This window comes from Dasypus novemcinctus, chromosome 4 (assembly GCF_030445035.2).
Source record: "Dasypus novemcinctus isolate mDasNov1 chromosome 4, mDasNov1.1.hap2, whole genome shotgun sequence".
Lineage (NCBI taxonomy): Eukaryota > Metazoa > Chordata > Mammalia > Cingulata > Dasypodidae > Dasypus > Dasypus novemcinctus.
Genome location: NC_080676.1, coordinates 101,363,084 through 101,381,559, shown reverse-complemented (window position 1 = coordinate 101,381,559; position 18,476 = coordinate 101,363,084). Strand labels below are relative to the sequence as shown.

The following is an 18,476-nucleotide window of genomic DNA, read 5'->3' as shown; positions in this document are numbered from 1 at the left end:
AGAGCAGCCTAGGAGGAAATTCACTGCCTGACCTTGAAACATATTACAAAGCTATAGTGTTCAAATCAGCACGGTAGTGGCATAAAGACAGAAAGAGCAATCAGTGGAATAGAATTGAGATTCCAGAAATAAACCTCACCTCTATGGCCAACCAGTTTTTGACAAACCTACCAGGTCCGTGGCAAAGCGAAAAAACAGTCTCTTCCACAAATGATGCTGGAAGAACTGAATATCTATAACCAAAAGAATGATATAGGACCCCTATCTAGCTCCTATATAAGAATCAATTCAAAGTGGATTAAAAACCTAAATATATATGTGACAACCATAAAACTAGAACAAGAAAATGTAGGGAAACATCTTAAAAACCTTGTGGTAAGTGGTGGTTTCTTGGACATTATATCCAAAGCACACGCAACGAAAGAAAAAACAGGTAAATGAGACTTCCTCAAAATTAAACACTTTTGCACCACAAAGGACTTTGTCAAAAGGGTGAAAAAGGCAAATGACCAATTGGAGAAAATATCTGGAAATCACATAGCTGAGGGTTTAACATCCATGATACATAAAGAGATTCTATAATTCAAGAATAAAAAGACAGACTTCCTGTTTAAAAGGAGGGCAAAAGCCTAGAATAGACATTTCTCCGAAGAGGAAATACAAATGGCCAAAAAGCACAGGAAAAAATGTTCAACATCAATAGATATTAGGGCAATGCAGATCAAAATTATGAGAGGGAGCGGATGTTACTCAAGTGGTTGAGGGCCTGCCCTGCTTCCACGTACAAAGTCCTGGGTTCAATCCCCAATACCTCCTAAAAACAAAATAAACAAATAAAAAAACAACTTTCATTGGGGAGTGGATGTATCTCAGTGATTGAGCGCCTGCTTCCCATGTACGAGGTCCTGGGTTCAATCCCTGGTACCTCCTAAGAAATAAAACTACAAGATACCATCTCACAGCTTACAGAATGGTAATTTAAAAAAAGAAAGAAAGAAAACCACAAGTGCTGGAAAGGATATGCAGAAACAGGATATAGAACTGCCATATGATCTAGCAATCCCATTACTAGAATATATTCAGAAGAACTGAAAGCAAGGACATGAACTGACATTTGTACACTGATGGTCATAGCAGCCTTATTCACAATTGCTAAAATATGGAATCAGCCCAAGTATCCACCAACCAATGAATGCATAAACAAAATGTGATATACACACACAATGGAATACAACTCAGCTGTAAGAAGAAATTAAATCGGGATGCATATGACATCATGGATAAACCTAGTGGATATTATGTTGAGAGAAATAACCCAGACACAAAAGGACAAATACTGTATAGACTCACTAAAGTGGACTAAATAAATTAAGTAAACCAATGGAGGTAAACTCTGGCGTTTAGGTTTCCAGGAAATAGAAGGTGGGTTGAGATTGGGAGATGATGCTTAATGTATGTAACAATTAATTGTAAAAGTGTGAAAAGAATAGAGTTTTAAGAGTAACACATTAAAATGAGTATAACTAACACTGATGATTTATAAATGTGATTGTGACTGAAAGAGGTGGTAAGTGGAAGTAAATGTCAACTGAAAAGAAGCTAGAGGATAATCTAGGGAAGGTATAGCACAGTGATTTTGCTGGTAGATGAAGATTACAGTTAATAGCATAAATATAAGAAAGTTCTTCTTTTATAAAGTGCTAAGAATATGGTGATATATGGGAAAATTACAACTCATGTTAACTTACGGATGATAGATAACAGTAATATCATAACATTTTCCAACAATGGTAAGAAGATATTTTTTCAATATTACAGGACAATAGAAGGGGGGTATATGGAATTGTTCCTCTTGGAGTAATGAAAACGTTCTAAAATTGACTATAGGGATGACAGCACAACTCTGTGATGAAAATGAAAGCCATTAAGTAAACACTTTGAATAGACTGTACAAAAGCATGGGACTGATCAGCACAGGGGATCCAGTGATGGATGATGGACTATGGTTAACAAAACAAATATGAGAACTTTTCTCCTAAATGATAATATATAACACTAACATAGGGTGTTAATTATTTTTTTGATTTGGGGGGAAATACACCAAATATAAGATATAGGCAGTAGTAGAAATATTTTGACAATGGTTTTTTCCTAGTTTGTGACAAAAGTTTTACAGCAATGCAAGGTGCTGATGGTGGAGAGATATATGGGAGCCCCGTATGATGATATGCTTGTTTGTTTTGTAAATTTACACATTTTAATAAAATTTTATTGAAGTGTATCATTCATACATGAACATACATAAACAATAAGTGCACAGTAAAATTTGTAAACCCTCTTACATTGTTGGTGGGAATGTAAAATGGAGCAGCCATTTTTTAAAACATTTTGGCAGTTTTTCAAAATACTAAACAAAAAATTGCCACATGTTCAAAGCAATTTCAATCCTAGTTACCTACACAAGAGAAATGAAAACATATGTCCACATAGTATTGTACAGAAGTGTTTATAGAAACATTATTCACAAGAACAAAAATGTAGGAGCAGCTGAAATGCCCATCAACTGGTGAATGAATAAACAAAATGTGGTATAACCATACACTGGAATACTACTGGGCAATAAAAAGAAACAAAGTACTGATACATGCTATAATATAGATAAATCTCAAAAACAGTATGTTCAAAAACGAAGCAACAAAAAGAAACACAGATTCCTGGTGCCACTGATAAGGATAGAAGCAGTCACAGAAGAACACACAGCAAATGGACACAGAGAGCAGACAACTGGGGGGGTGGGGAGAAGGGGAGAGAAATAAATAAGTAAATAAATAAATAAATAAATAAATAAGGAAAAAACCATTGCTTAAAAAAAAAAAAACAGTATGTTGTTCAGTGAAAAAAGTCAGGCACAAAAGAACACATATTTTATGATTCCCCTTATATGAAATATCCAAAAAAGACAAATTTGCAGAGACAGAAATTAGATTAGTGGTTGTCTAGGACTGCAGTTGAGAATGCAGAGTTGCTCTAAATGTCATGATGTTTTTAGGGGTGAGGAAAATGTTCTAAAATTAGACTGCAATGATGGTTGGATACCTCTTCAAATATAACAAAAATTACTGAATTGTAGGCTTAAAATTATGTAAATTATATCTCAAAAACATAGTTCATTAAAAAAAGACACAAAGTATTACATTCTTTAAAGTGAGTTCAGTGTGGAGAAGTTTAGAGATTATAAAATAATGCAAATATAAGGGGTTTTTTTTGCCTTCCCCTTTGCATGTATGTTTTTACCTGATTTTACCTCCCTGAATACAGCAGCAACTTATAAAAGTATCAGAGAGCCTAGTATAATTCAATAATATTTATGACTAATAAAAAAATTAAGACTACTAATATTACACTATGTATTCCAGAGATAGACTTGCAATATTTCTCCCCATTCTACTAATGAATTAGAGGACCTAAGTTTCCTCATCCATGAAATATGTCCAACAAAATTATATCTCACAGATTTGTGAAAGTTAAATAAAACAATTCAGGTTTGAACTAATGCACATTATATAATAGGTACTAAATAGATGTCAGGTGTTACATTAAAATTAGAGGGTATTCAGGTCCAGCCTGGTTATTTTGTTCAAGTACTATACTATTTGATATTCCAAAAGCCCTGAAGTACTGACTAATATAATAGGAAAAGAAGTGCAATGACTTGATAGAAAACCAGAGAACTAGGTCCAAAGGTATAAATTCTGTAAGCTCACTGGTGATGAAAACAAGATCAGTAGAAGAAAGGAAGAGTCCTGGACAAAAGGCAAGATTAATATATTCTCTTCTAAAAATATTCACTCCACACAAAGATATGAACACATGCCCATTCTTCTGTAAAGCAAATACCTGAAAATATCCCAACCATATTTACTGTTTTGAACCAAGTAAACTTCCTAACTTTGCCTACTGATTTAACTTTCATAACTCAGTGTCATCCAAACAATTCACAATGTTCTACCCCACCTCAGTTTCTAGACATTCTAAACAGCTCCAAATATTTTGGCTATCTGAATCTTGCAAAGAGATTTAAAAGAAATGTTAAGAATTAAAAGCCCTAAAATCTTCAGTTAAGGTAAAAAAAAAAAAAATACTAAGCAAAAATTTGCCATATGGAGTTTAAGGTATGAAGATGCTCCTCCAAACTTAAGCCATTATAATTTCTTTCAGGTCTTCCCTACCATGTACCACAGATTTTTCCAAAATATTTCCTCCTTTAAATATGCAATCCCACGTCCCCACAATACAGTGCAGAGGCATTAAATGAACATTTTATCTCTGTGAAAAATAAATGCAATATAAATATTAATAAGTAATAAATTAATTGCCCATGGTCACACTATTTATATATAATATATGCCCATCCTATGTGACACACACACATGCATCTTACCTTTCTGGAGATGCCTTAAAAGTGACAGGACGCCCACAGACACCTCTTTTACTTTTATGGTCTAGAGAGATGACCTTATTTCTTAGGCTTCTTTCCCACTAGAAAAAAAAAGAATATGGAATTTTAGTAATGAATATAGCAATATGACAGTTAAAAGGCACTTAAAATGCTCTTTTCACTTAGAAATTCAAGATAAACAACCAAATCCACAGTAGTTCACAGAGGATTTTTTTAAAAGTACAGAATATGTGGCTTTGTTGCTATTACAGGAACATGAGCCCAACAAAAAATACTGGGAAGCAATTTTAATTTACCAAGGTAATCTTAGTCAGGAAATCAACATTATGAAATTCCAAGACCTAAAATGCCTATGGAAAATGTGGAACGTGTTCAAAGAAAATTTTATATGCCAGGTTAAATAAGGTCTGTGTTTCTGAATAAAAGCATTTGTAACAATTGGAAGGAATTAAAAATTGCTACCCTATAAATTACTGCATGGAAGCTTTAGAAAAGAGCCATGAATCTTAATAATATGGTTGAGATTTAATTTAACTAGAAAAATAAGTTACAAATTGACTTATTTAACATGTAAACAGTGTGAACCTAGACAAATAAATTATGTATCTTCTCTGTGCCTTAGTTTCCTTATGTGAAAATGGATGTAATAACAGTAGCTACTTCACAGGGATGCATGATGATTAAATGAAATTACATATGCAATATGTTTAAAATACTGTCTTGAACATGGTAGCTCTCAATCTTTTATGATCCGGGCACTATATTGTCTCATCACAACAGCCTTGCACAGTGTAAAACATATCACTTTATAAGAAGAAAGTGATACTCACAAATTTGTCTAACTGAACCCAAGTTTGTTCAACATAAAAAGCATGCCAGTGCTATAATTCTAAATTGCACAAATTCTAAGAAATCTTTCCTATCACGATATCAACCTAAACACAGTTGTCACCTACATTTCACTATGAAATGCTAAATAACATATCTTTTCTCCAATCTCACTGTCAATGCCTTAGTTCTGCCTGTTATTTCTGACTTGTACTCTTGCAAGTCTCCTAATGGGACTTCTTCTCCCACCAACCCAGCATCCACTCTATCATGAAAGTTAAATCCTTCAAAAACGAAAATCTGTTATCATTCTGCTACTTAAGTTCCTAAATTGTTCTCCACTACCTACAGGAGAAAAAAACACTGAGTCCTCATTTTGCACTTCTGAAACTTGTATTCTCATAACACTAAACAATTCCTAAAATATTCAACTAGTTACCTGAAAGTGCGATGCAGTTTCACCCTTTCACATTTCTGCATGTTATTTCCTCCTTCTAAATGGCAATCTTTTGCCTTCCCTTGTTCTCCTTGTCCATTTAGCCACAAATCTAGTATTATGAAGCCTTTGTCACCCTTAGAGTAAATCGCTCTTTCTTCCATTACACCACTGTATCTTTTACATACCTGTATTATTGATTATACTTCTCATAGTAAATTTTATTATTTGTTTATATCAAACTCCAGCAAGTACTACGATGACTGGGCTCTGTGGTGGTTTGGAGCTATGTGTACCCCAGAAACGAACATGTTCATAAACTTAATCCATTCCTGCAGGTGTGAACCCATTGTAAGTAGGACTTTTTGATGAGGTTACTTCAGTTAAATGTCTCCAACATTAATCAGGATGGGTCTTAATCCTATTACTAGAGCCCTTTATAAAGGGAATGAAATTCAAGCAGATAGGAAAGAAAGCCACAAGAAGCAAGAAGTTGAAACTCAACAGAACCCAGAAGAGAAATGAAAGGCCAGAAGAGGCTACCCTGTGCACTGAGATGTAACAAAGGAGTGAAAGATCAAGGATCTCCAGCAGACAGTCCCATAATGCCAGTCTTTGGAAAAAAATCATCACTTTGATGATGCCTTGATTTGGACTTTCTCTTAGCCTTAAAACAGTGAGCAAGAAATTCCCGCTGTTTAAACCAACGCAAATTTATGGTATTTGCTTGAGTGGCCAAGGAAATTAAAACAGGCTCATACACCTGGGCTCATAGAACACTTGGCCAACTAACTCCTCCCAATCATTTCATTAATCCCATAGTAAATGCAATTTTCACAATTTATGTTAATCAAATTTTCTGTGACCCACTTATTATGACATAATCATTTTCCATGTATTTACAAAATGATAGAAGATTGAGTCTTTAACACCCATATTCTGTAAAGAAAAAGAACATTATTCTCCCAAATAAGGGGAATAATAATGAAAAGTCTTAAATTATAACAAAAATGAAACAAACACAACAAGACAAACTGAAGATAACTATAACGGAGGATAAAAGGAACTGATTAAACTCTTATCAATTTGGGGGGAGAAATCTGGAAAGATGGTGAAATAGAAAATCCCAGGAATCAGTTTCTCCACCAGAACAAGAATTAAATAGACAGGAACTGTCTGAATTAACTAAATTGAAACTCAGGAGTCTAAGAGAACACTGGAGACTATCCAAGGAAGAGTGGGAGAAAGAGGCAGACAAATTATGGTAAACACCAATAAATTACTGTCTCCAAGCAGCACATATTCCCTACTCTTACAGCAGGCCTCTGGCATAGCTTCCTCAGGATCTTGGGAAGAAGGAGGGGGCAGGCACAGGCTGATTGATGATCACTGCTTTTTATTTGCTACTTTGGGTCACTGGGGCCCTGGCTATGAGGTGGCCACTGAACAAAGGTAGTGGAGGAAAATTAAAGACAGTATGATTCCTCAGAGGTGCAGAGGACAGACAAAGGGTTACACTGGCTTACCTTGGGCTGAATCAAAGAAAGTGCAACTTTGGAAAGCGTTGGAAAAAGGGGGGGTGGGGGAAATTATCCATATCGAGCTCCAAAAAACAGAGCTTCCAGGATGATGATGTCAGAGGATGTAGGCAGTACTCAACTCTCTTGCAGAAACATGCAGGAAGGGCAAAAAGGTATATAAGGTAACTGCTTTGAGGATCTGCAGACCAAGAGAGTGCTGGACATCATCCACAAGGGAAAAGGAAAGAGACACAAGCTAAAATAAAAACTGTTGAGTTACTAGCCCCAGCGGCCAGAAAGAGCACCGATCCCTCCACCCTCAAGACAAATAGCTAGTTGTCTAGATAAAACCTATGGCTCACTGAAGCCAACTGAGAGGGTAAGAAACATTGTCTTCCCTGGTAAAAAGGAGGGTGTAGCAAAGGGCAGAGAATGGTTTCTCTTCAGTGAGTACAGACAGCAGAGCCCACTTTGAATCTCAACTCTGCCTAGACAGAATCACAGGCAGGCTTAAAAGAGACACCTCAAGGGAAAGAATCGCGAAGGAAATGCTGGAAGGTCAGGAAACTGCAGGAAACAAAAATGCTTTTTGGAGCCTCGTGTTCCAAATCCTTTGATTTGGCTCTTTACCCCATTAGTGGGTCCTTGTCCCTATTTTGATCACTTAAGTTCAGCAATTTTGAAGACTTAAGGATACATTGAACCAAAAATCAAAGAAGAGTTATGAAACAAAACAACTGGGCAAGAAAGAGAAATGGACTGTCAGAGTAAATTCACCAGCATAATCAGAAGCCTAGATATCAGCAAAAATATTACAAGCCATACTAAGAAACAGGAAGAGATGGGCCTGCCAAAGGAATAAACCAAAAACCCTGATGAGACACAGGATTTAAGAAAAATAACCAATGATAATCACACAAATCTCATAAATCAACTCAAGGAATTGAAGGAAAATATGGCCAAAGATGATAAAGGATATTAAGAAGACACTGGGTGAGCATAAAGAACTATTTGAAAGCCTACAGAGAAAAGTAACAGAGCTCATAGGAATGAAAGATACAATGGATGACATTAAAAATATATTAGAAGGGGAAACGGACTTTGGCCCAGTGGTTAGGGCGTCCGTCTACCATATGGGAGGTCCGCGGTTCAAACCCCGGGCCTCCCTGATCCGTGTGGAGCTGGCCCATGCACAGTGCTGATGCGCGCAAGGAGTGCCGTGCCACGCAAGGGTGTCCCCCTCGTGGGGGAGCCCCACGCGCAAGGAGTGCGCCCATGAGGAATGCCGCCCAGCTCAAAAAGAAAGAGCAGCCTGCCCAGGAATGGCGCCACCCACACTTCCCGTACCGCCGACGACAACAGAAACAAGACGCAGCAAACAGACACCAAGAACAGACAACCAGGGGAGAGGGGGAAATTAAATAAATAAATAAATCTTTAAAGAATATATATATATATATATTAGAAGGATACAGTTCAAGTGATTGGACTCCTGCCTACCACATGGGAAGTTCATGGTTCAGTTCCCAGTACCTCCCCAAGAAAGTAAGCTGGCATGACAGGCAGGTGTGGAAAGCTGATGCAACAAAATGCTGCAACAAGAAAAACAAGAGGAAAAACATAACAAGAGGCACAACAAAGCAAGGAATGGAGGTGGCTTAAGCGATTAGGCGCCTCCCTCCCAAACGGAGGTCCCAGGTTTGGTTCCCAGTGCCTCCTAAAGAAACAAAAATGAACAGACACAGAAGTGCAAACAACGAGGGTTTGGGAGAGATAAATAAATAAAATAAAACTTAAAATAAAAAGTATTAGGGGGTGGACCCACATCCTGGGGAGGACTAATGCCACCAAATAGAGGGAACTCTATCCCTCGAGAGAAAGGGTGGCTCCCAGGGCATTGGGGCAGATGAGCAAGTTAGGCCCTAAACACTATTCCATCTATCTCTGGAAGTGGCTCCTCAGGAAACGGAGGTTGACTGTCACTGTGGGCACCAAGGTGGAAGGGAAAATGGACGTTAAATGTGTGGAACCAAAGTAAATGGGCAAGGGAGGAGTTTCTTGAGAGTACACAAGGATGGATATAAAACATGTAATATTACACCATAACATATAGGAGACGACAGACTGATAATGTAAACCATAATGTAAAACATAGGAGAACTAAAAATGTAAAGAACTGTGTATCCTAAAGTATGCACCATAATGTAAGCACAGATATTACCATGTTAGAAAGCTAATATCTCAGACTCTGTACATCACCTTAAGTAAATATGATGTGAATAGGGTGTAAGAGTATCGCTGTGGAAGGAAAAAGGTGTTGTGGTGGATGTATGGGAGTGCTGTATATTATATATATGCATTGCTGTGGTCTAGGACTCCTACGAAGAAACGCTGAATAATTAGGGGGGGGGGGGGGGAAAAAAGGATAGGATGTGGAATTTTTTCAAGTCAACATTCTTTATCTAAGTTCTTTATCTAACTTTATCCAAGTTCTTTATCTATCCTTTAAACCCATCGCTATATGCCATTCCTTAGTAAGGGACCATGACATTATATTGGGCTTCAAATTTCGGGGAGTTCTGGATCACAGAGTGTTTCAACAATGGCAATGGAGGGATACTGGTATGGGATACCAATGACAGGTGATATATGGCTGACAGGGAGCTGTACAGAACATATGTCCAGGGTGCATGGTAATGATTGGATATACTCATAGTGGCAACAATTAAAAACCCAGCAGGGGGGGTACTGGGTTCCTGGCCAGTGGTGCTCTGTCGTGGTCCCTAGGGGAGCAGCGATAGTCTCCCAGGTACAGCGGCGGGGACCGGGAGGGAGTGAGGGTTCAACAGTGAGCCCCTGATGCTAATGACTATGCTCATGAGCTGATAAACCTAAAATAAGAACAAGGCCTAGAGCAACATTGTGCCTGGGAATTTCCTCCTGTCAGCCTTCATGTTACTCAAATGTGGCCAGTCTCAAAGCCAAACTCAGCATGTAAATGCAATGCCTTCCCTCCAGCGTGGGACATGACACCCGGGGATGAGCCTCCCTGGCAACGAGGGACCACTATCAAATACCAACTGATGATGCAACTGGAAAAGGACCTTATATGGAAGGTTCAATGCGGATCAGCAGAATATCCATGTCTACATAAAATAACATGACTTTAAAATGCTGTTTGACCTAAAGTAAGGGGGAAATGGAAAGGAGAAATGAGTTTATATGGCTACGAGTTTCTAAAAAAGAGTCTGGAGGCTGGCAGAAGGATTGCCCTCATGCACAACTGAGCAGAGTCAGAGAGACAGATAAAGCAGATACAACCCCCAGATATTGGTTCCTATGAAGGCTAAAGAGACCCATGAGAGTTATGGTCATGGCCGATGGGGTTTACTACCAGGGCAGATGGCCCCTCTCTGGAAATGGTGTTTATGTGTGATGAATCTGGACTCAGATGGGATCTCCCTTCATAAGACTTTCATACTAATCTGCTGGAGGTGCAGTTAACGTTGGGGTTTAAGATATAGTTAGGGGATTTGAATCTCTGGACTGATAATGTGATAGCCAGGTCCTGAGCCTCAACAGACTCCAGCACCTACAATCTGATTTATTGGACTTACCACACTCAGCTAAGATGGAGTTGAAGAAGGACAATCACCACACCATGGAGCCTAGAGTGATTACAACTGAAAATGGGAGGATGGCAGCCAGCATCCATGTGGAAGCTGAGCCTCCTCTTGACATAGAGGTGCAATGGACACAACCAATCCAATGTCCACATAGAAGAGGAGGCATTGGATTGGGAAAAGTGGACATGGTGGACGATGGGTATGGGGAAGGGCAGGAAGAGATGAGAGGTGGGGGCGTATTTGGGACGTGGAGCTGCCCTGGATGGCGCCTCGGGGGTGATCACCGGACATCGTGGATCCTCACAGGGCCCACTGGATGGAATGGAGGAGAGTATGGGCCATGATGTGGACCATTGTCTATGAGGTGCAGAGGTGCCCAAAGATGTACTTACCAAATCCAATGGATGTGTCATGATGATGGGAACGAGTGTTGTTGGGGGGGGAGAGGGGGGGTGGGGGGGGTGGGGTTGAATGGGACCTCACATATATATTTTTAATGTAATATTATTACAAAGTCAATAAAAAAAAAAAAAAAAGTATAGGGAAGCGGATGTGGCTCAAACAATTGAGCTCCCGTCTACCATACAGGAGGTCCAGGGTTTGATTCCCAGGGTCCTGGTGAAGATAAGCCGGCCCACGCAGCAAGCTGGCCCAAGTGGAGAGATGGCCCACACAGAGTGTTGGCATGTGTGGAGTGCTGACCCACGTGGCATGCTGGCCCACATGGAGAGTTGGTACAGCAAGATGACACAACAAAAAGAGACACAGAGGAGAGACAAGAAGAGATGCAGCAGACCAGGGAGCTGAGGTGGTTTAAGATATTTAACACCTTTCTCCTACTCCAGAAGGTCCCAGAATCAGTTCCCAGTGCTGTCTAAAGAGAAGACAAGCAGACACAGAGAAACACACAGTGAAAGGACACAGAAAGCAGACAGCGAGCACAAAACAGCAAGGGAGAGGGAGTAAATTTTTTAAAAAATACATTAGAGAGAGTGAATGTGGCTCAATTGGTTGAGAGCCTGCTTCCCACATGGGAGGTCCTGGCTCCTAAAAAAGAGAAAAAAAAGAACTCAGAGGAGTCAACAAAGCTCAATGGTTGAGCACTGGCTTCCCAAAATGAGGTCCCAGGGTCAATCCCTGGCCCCCATACCTAAAAATAAATAAATACATTAGAGAAGTGGATGTGGCTCAAACAGCTGAGTGCCTGTTTCCCACATGGGAGGTTCCTGGTTCAGTTCCCAGTGCCTCCTAAAGAAAAAAAAGGGGAAAAAAAAAAACTCAAGGGAGATGATGCAGCTCAGTGGCTGAGCATTGTCTTCCCACATATGAGGTCCCCTAGCTCCTAGTACTTCAGTAAAGGGAGATGATGTAGCTCAGTGGCTGAGCACTGTCTTCCCACATATGAGGTCCCCTAGCTCCTAGTACCTCAAAAAAAAAAAAAAAAAAGCACAGGCAAATAACAGCAGATTTGAAATGGAAGAAAAACAAATAAGTGAAAGCAAGAACAGAACATCTGAACTTGATAAAACAAGAGAGCAGACAGAAAAAAACAATGGAAAAGATTGAACAGGGTCTCAGGGAACTGAATGATAATAAGAAACTCACGAGCATATGCATTATAGGTGTCCCAGAAGGATTAAAGTACAGAAAATGGGCAGAAAGAATGTTTGAATAAATAATGACCAAAAACTTCCCAACCCTTATGAAAGACATGAATATGAACATCCAGAAAGAACAATAAACCTTAAACAAAATAAATATAAATAGACCGGGAACGAGTGTTGTTGGGGGGGGGGGGAGAGGGGGGGGTGGGGGGGTGGGGTTGAATGGGACCTCACATATATATTTTTAATGTAATATTATTACAAAGTCAATAAAAAATAAAAAAATTTAAATAAAAAAAATAAAAAAATAAAAAAAAATAAAGGTGAGGGAAACAGATTTGGCTCAACGGATAGAGCATCCACCTACCACATAGGAAGTCCAGGGTTCAAACCCAGGATCTGCTGACCTGTGTGATGAGCTGGCACACGTGCAGTGCTGATGTGCGCAAGGAGTGCCATGCCATGCAGGGGTGTATGCCGTGTAGGGGAGCCCCACGCGCAAGGAGTGCACCCCATAAGGAGAGCCCAGAGTGAAAATGTGCAGCCTGCACAGGGGTGGCGCTGCACACATGGAGAGCTGATGCAGCAAGATGATGCAACAAAAAAGAGACACAGATACCCGGTGCAGCTGACAAGAATATAAGCGGACACAGAGCAACACACAGTGAATGGACACAAACAGCAAGACAACTGGGGGAGGGGGAGGGGGAAGGGGAGAGAAATAAATGAAAAATAAATCTTTAAAGAAAAAAAATAAGGGTGAGTGGAAGTCTTCACAAACTAGCAAAAACTGAAAGAATGTTATCAAATGACTGGATTTACAAGAGATACTAAAGGAAATAATGCAGCCTGAAAAGAAAAAACAAGGGTGAGTGACTTGGAGAATAGTACAGAAATGAAGATTATTAGTAAGGGTAACTCAAAGGGTAAAAAGAGAGACAACAGTTTAGATATGACAACGTAAAGTAAAAAATGGATAAAATAAACAAAGTAATAAGTCTACATATTAGTAATGCTGAAAAGTAATGGATTGAACTCCCCCTTCAAAAGACACAGACTGACAGAATGGATAAAACAACATGAACCATTGATTCACTGTCTACAAGAGAACCACCCTAGATGTAAGGACACAATCAGGCTGAAAGGGATAGATTGGAAAAAGATATTACACACAAATAGTAAACAAAAAGATCTGAAGAACTGATGCTAACAACAGACAAAATAGATTTTAAATTCAAAAGCATTAGAAGACAAGATGAAGGTCAAATAAATTAATAAAATGGACAATTCACCAAGAAGAAATAACTGTAATAAATATTTACACAAGTAGCATGGGTGCCCCAAAATAAATGAGGCGCACACTGGTAAAACTGAAGGGAGAAACAGACATCACTACAATAATAGAGACTTCAATACATCCCTTTCAGCATTTGATAGAACATCTGGACAGGTGATAAAGAAAGAAACAGAGAAGTTAAGTAATATGATAAATGAGCTAAACAGACATTTGTAAAGCATTACAGCTAAAAAAAACAGGGATATACATTTTTCTCAAGTGCTCACAGATCCTTCTCCAGGTTAGACCATGTGTTGGGTCACTAGACAGGATTGAATAAATTTTAAACTATTTAAATTATACAAAGGACATTCTCTGATCATAATGGAAAGAAACTGGAAATCAAGAACAGACGGAAAAAGGAAAAATTCACAAATATATGGAGATTGAATAACACACTCTTAAATAATCACTGGATCAAAGAAGAAATTGCAGGTGAAATCAGTAAATATCTCAAGAAGAATGAAAAGGAGAACACAACATATCAAAACATGATCCTACACATATAAATCCCTGAAAAATCTACAACAAAACTTCTCAAGCTAATAAACAAATTCAGTAAAGTGGCAGGATGTAAGATCAACATACCAAAATCAGTAGCATTTCTGAACACTAATAATAAGCAATCTAAGAAGAAAATCCAAAAAAAAAATCCATTTACAACAGCAATTAAAAGAATCAAATATCTAGAAATAAACTTAACAAAAGGATGTAAGGACTTCTACACAGAAAACTATACAACACTGCTAAAGGAAATCAAAGAAGACCAAAATAAATGGAATATATTCCATGTTAATGGATTGCAAAGACTAAAAATCATTAAGATGTCTATTCTATGCAAATTGATTTCTATCTTTACCACACTCCCCATAATAATTACAACAGCATTTTTTACAGAACTGGAAAAGACAAATATGAAATTTATTTGGAAGAGCAAGGGGCCATGAATAGTCAAAAAATACTAAAAAAGAAAGAAAAACTGGAAGATTCACACTTTCTGAGTTTAAATCATACTACAAAGCTACAATGCAAAACATTGGCACAAGGATAGACATAATGACCAATGAAACTGAACTGAAAGCTTGATATAGACCTGCAAATATATAGACAACTGATATTCAACAAGACCACCAAGCCCACTGAACTAGAACAGATCAGCCTTTTCAACAAATAGTGCTGGGAGAATTGGAAATTCATATTCAAAAGAAAAAGAGAACCACCATCTACACCCTATACAAAAATTGACTCAAAATGGATCAAAGATCTAAATATAAGAGGCAAGACCATAAAGCAATTAGAAAATAATCCAGGGAAGCATATACGGTGTCCTATAGTGGGAAAATGGATTTGTAAACTTTACACCCAAAGTATAAGCAATGAAAGGAAAAATAGATAATTAGGACAGCCTCAAAAACAAAAATGTTTGTGCTTCAAAGGAGTTTGTCAAGAAAGTAAAAATGCAGCCTACTCAATGGGAGAAAATATTTAGGAACCCTTATGCAATAAGGGTTTAATATCCAGCATATATAAAGATATTCTACATATTGAAAAAAAAATCCATTTAAAAAATGGGCAAGAGATTTGAATAGACATTTTTCCAAAGAGAAAAAAATTATGGTTAAAAAGCACATGAACAGATACTCGTCACTAGCAATTAATTAATTGGTGGTTTCTTGGACCTTACAGCCAAAGCACACACAACAAAAGGAAAAACAGATGAATGGGATCTCCTCAAAATTAAACATTTTTGCCCCACACAGGACTTTGTCAAAAGGGTGAAAAGACAGCTGACTCCATGGGAGAAAATATTTGGAAAACACATGACTGATAAGAGTTTAATATCCAGGATATATAAAGAGAAGTTACAACTCAACAACAAAAAGGCAAACAATTCTGATTAAAAAATGAGCAAAAGACTTGGATAGATATTTGGCCAAAGAAGAAACAAATGGCAAAAAAAAAAAAAATGCTCAACTTCACTCATGATTAGGGAAATGCAAATCAAAACTACAATGAGATATCATTTCACACCTATTAGAATGGTCACTATAAAAAAGACAGAACTACAAGTATTGGAGAGGATGTGGAGAGACAGGAACACTTAGTTATTGTTGGTGGGAATACAGACTAGTACAGGCACTGGGGAGGACTGTCTGACAGTTCCTAAAGAAACTGAATATAGATTTTCCACATGACCCTGTAACACTACTACTGGGTATAGAAGAACTGAGAGCAGTGACCTGAACAAACATCTGCACACCAATGTTCATAGTGGTGTTACAATTGCCAAAAGTTGGCAACAACTCACGTGCACAACAACCAAAGAATGGATAAACAAACCGTGGTATATACATACAGTGGAACATTTTGCAGCTGTAAGAAGAAATGAAGTCATCAAGTATGTGACAACATGGATGAACCTGGAAGACATTATGTTGAGTGAAGCAAGCCAGACACAAAAGGACAAATACTGTATGACTGTGCTATTATGAACTAAATATATTGTGTAACATAATGCATGATTCCATTTATATAAAATGTAAATACACAATTTATAAAGATGAAATTTGATTAGTGGTTACGTAGGACTGGGGAAGGCAAGCTAAGAGATGTGGAGTTTTTCTTTTTGTAGTAATGAAATGGTTCTAAAAATTTTTTGTGATGCTGAATGCACAACATTGTGATAATACTATATATAGTATATATATAGTGTACACTATTATACACTTTGAATAGATCATATGGTATGTGAATATCTCTCAATAAAACTGCTGTTATTCACATAAATGTGCAAGAATAGCCAGAAATAACAGCTATGTATAGCAAGGGAAACAGAGATTGAGAGGTGAAGAATTTTCTTGTTTACCTGTTGTCTGTTATTTGCTTATGATTATTACTGAAATAAGGAAAATGTTCTAAAAATGATTGAAAGGGTGAAAGCACAACTATGTGATTATAACAAATACTGTTGATTGTACACTTTAGATGAATGTATGCTTTATTAATATGTACCATTAAAATTTGTTTAAAAAAACTACAGTGAGCTATCATTCATTTTACCCCTATTAAACCGGGTATTAAAAAAAAAAAAAAACAGAAAACCACAAGCATTGGAGAGGATTTTGGTGGAATGGAAACACTCATCCACTGCTAGTGGGAATGCAGAATGGTGTTGCACTGTGGAGGACAGTTTGGCAGTTCCTCAGGAAGCTAACCATAGAATTGCCATATGATCCAGCTATCCCACTACTCAGTATATACTGAGAAAAATGGAAAGCAGGAACACGAACATTTATATGCACATCCTAAGCATACTGAGGAGATTCACAGAGATAGTCTGGGAGACAGGCTACCAAGAGGCAGAAAAGGAGTAAGAAGGATGAGACAATTCTCAGTCTGGACAGAACCTACAATAAGTTGGAAGCGGGTGATTTGAGAATGGATGGGGATGATGATGGTGCAGGGATATGAGTGGGGTCGATGGTGCTGGAGTGTGAGGGTAAGGTGGGTTGGGCGATAGGTTGGAATCTCCATGGAACTGGGGGATGGACTGGAGGTAGGGGCAGATGAACTCTAAGGAGGTGAAGTTGTATGGTTGAAAATACAATTTTATTTGGCAAATATGGCAGGGGAGGTTCACTGGCGCAGTGTCGGTGAGGGAGATATGTGGGAAAGGATGTACCTGAGGCATGCTACTATGGAATATGAATGTGTTCATCTTATCACAGGGTGTTATCTCAGTGGGTAGAGACTAACACAATAAACAAGAAACTCCCCCATCCTGGGGGAGTCCTGCTATATTCTCAAATAGAGGGGCAAGGCTCTCTCAAGTACATAGGCAGTGCCTAATTAAACAAAACAGACCAGTATGTCAAGCCTTCAACATTAATGCATGATGAACCTCATTCTTGCAAAACTGAACCTTAGCCTAATAATAACTATTGCCTAAGAGTTACTTTCTAAAATCCTCCTTTGACCTCTCTCTAAGTCGATCTCAGCAAACAAATGCACTACCTTCCCCTCAGCATGGGACATGACTCCCAGGGATGAGCCTTCCTGGCGCTGAGGAATTAATACCAAGCACCAACCAGTGAGATGTCTCAAAAAAGACCTTGACTAAAAGGGGGAAAAAACAAATACAAGAGTTTCTATGGCTAAAAGATTTCAAAATGAGTCAGGAATTCATTCCAGTGGCTTCCCTTATGCATATATCAGGCAGATCTCACTAACTGCACTGTGAACAAAGTCTCAAATAGGGTTCTCCTGAAGATTCTAGAGCCATCTCAACGCTAGAGGCAACACACAAATGCCTTGAAATCAGCACCATATTACAGTCCTTACCTTGAAATATATTTCCCCAGTGTAACAGGGTTAGATGCATTTATAATTTCCCTATGTGTGATTTTTCTATCCCTTTAATTTGAGCCTATAATAACCACTCTCTCCATTAAATATGTCTCAGAGACATAAATCTTCCAGGTGTTCATATGTAAGCTGAACCCTGAATCTCAGAAGAGGTGCAGCCTATACCTATTATCCAGTTCATCAGACTTGCCCAGGACACTAACAAATTAATGATGAACACCCCACACCCCAAAAAAACAGGGAGTATGCACGACTGCAAGCAAAGCAGTTTCTTCCCTCTGCCCCATAAGGTCTAAACTCCC

General features: G+C 38.4%; 1 protein-coding gene across 9 annotated transcripts in view; it reads right to left on the bottom strand.

Moving 5' to 3' along the window:
• The window catches only part of SENP7 (SUMO specific peptidase 7), a 222,365-nt gene that overhangs the window by 159,899 nt on the left and 43,990 nt on the right, over positions 1–18,476 (bottom strand). For all 9 annotated transcript variants that reach the window (XM_058295925.1, XM_071214857.1, XM_058295924.1 and 6 more), the window contains one exon: positions 4,442–4,539. In XM_058295925.1, the coding sequence (XP_058151908.1) occupies positions 4,442–4,539 (98 nt within the window). The remainder of the gene's footprint in view (positions 1–4,441; positions 4,540–18,476) is intronic.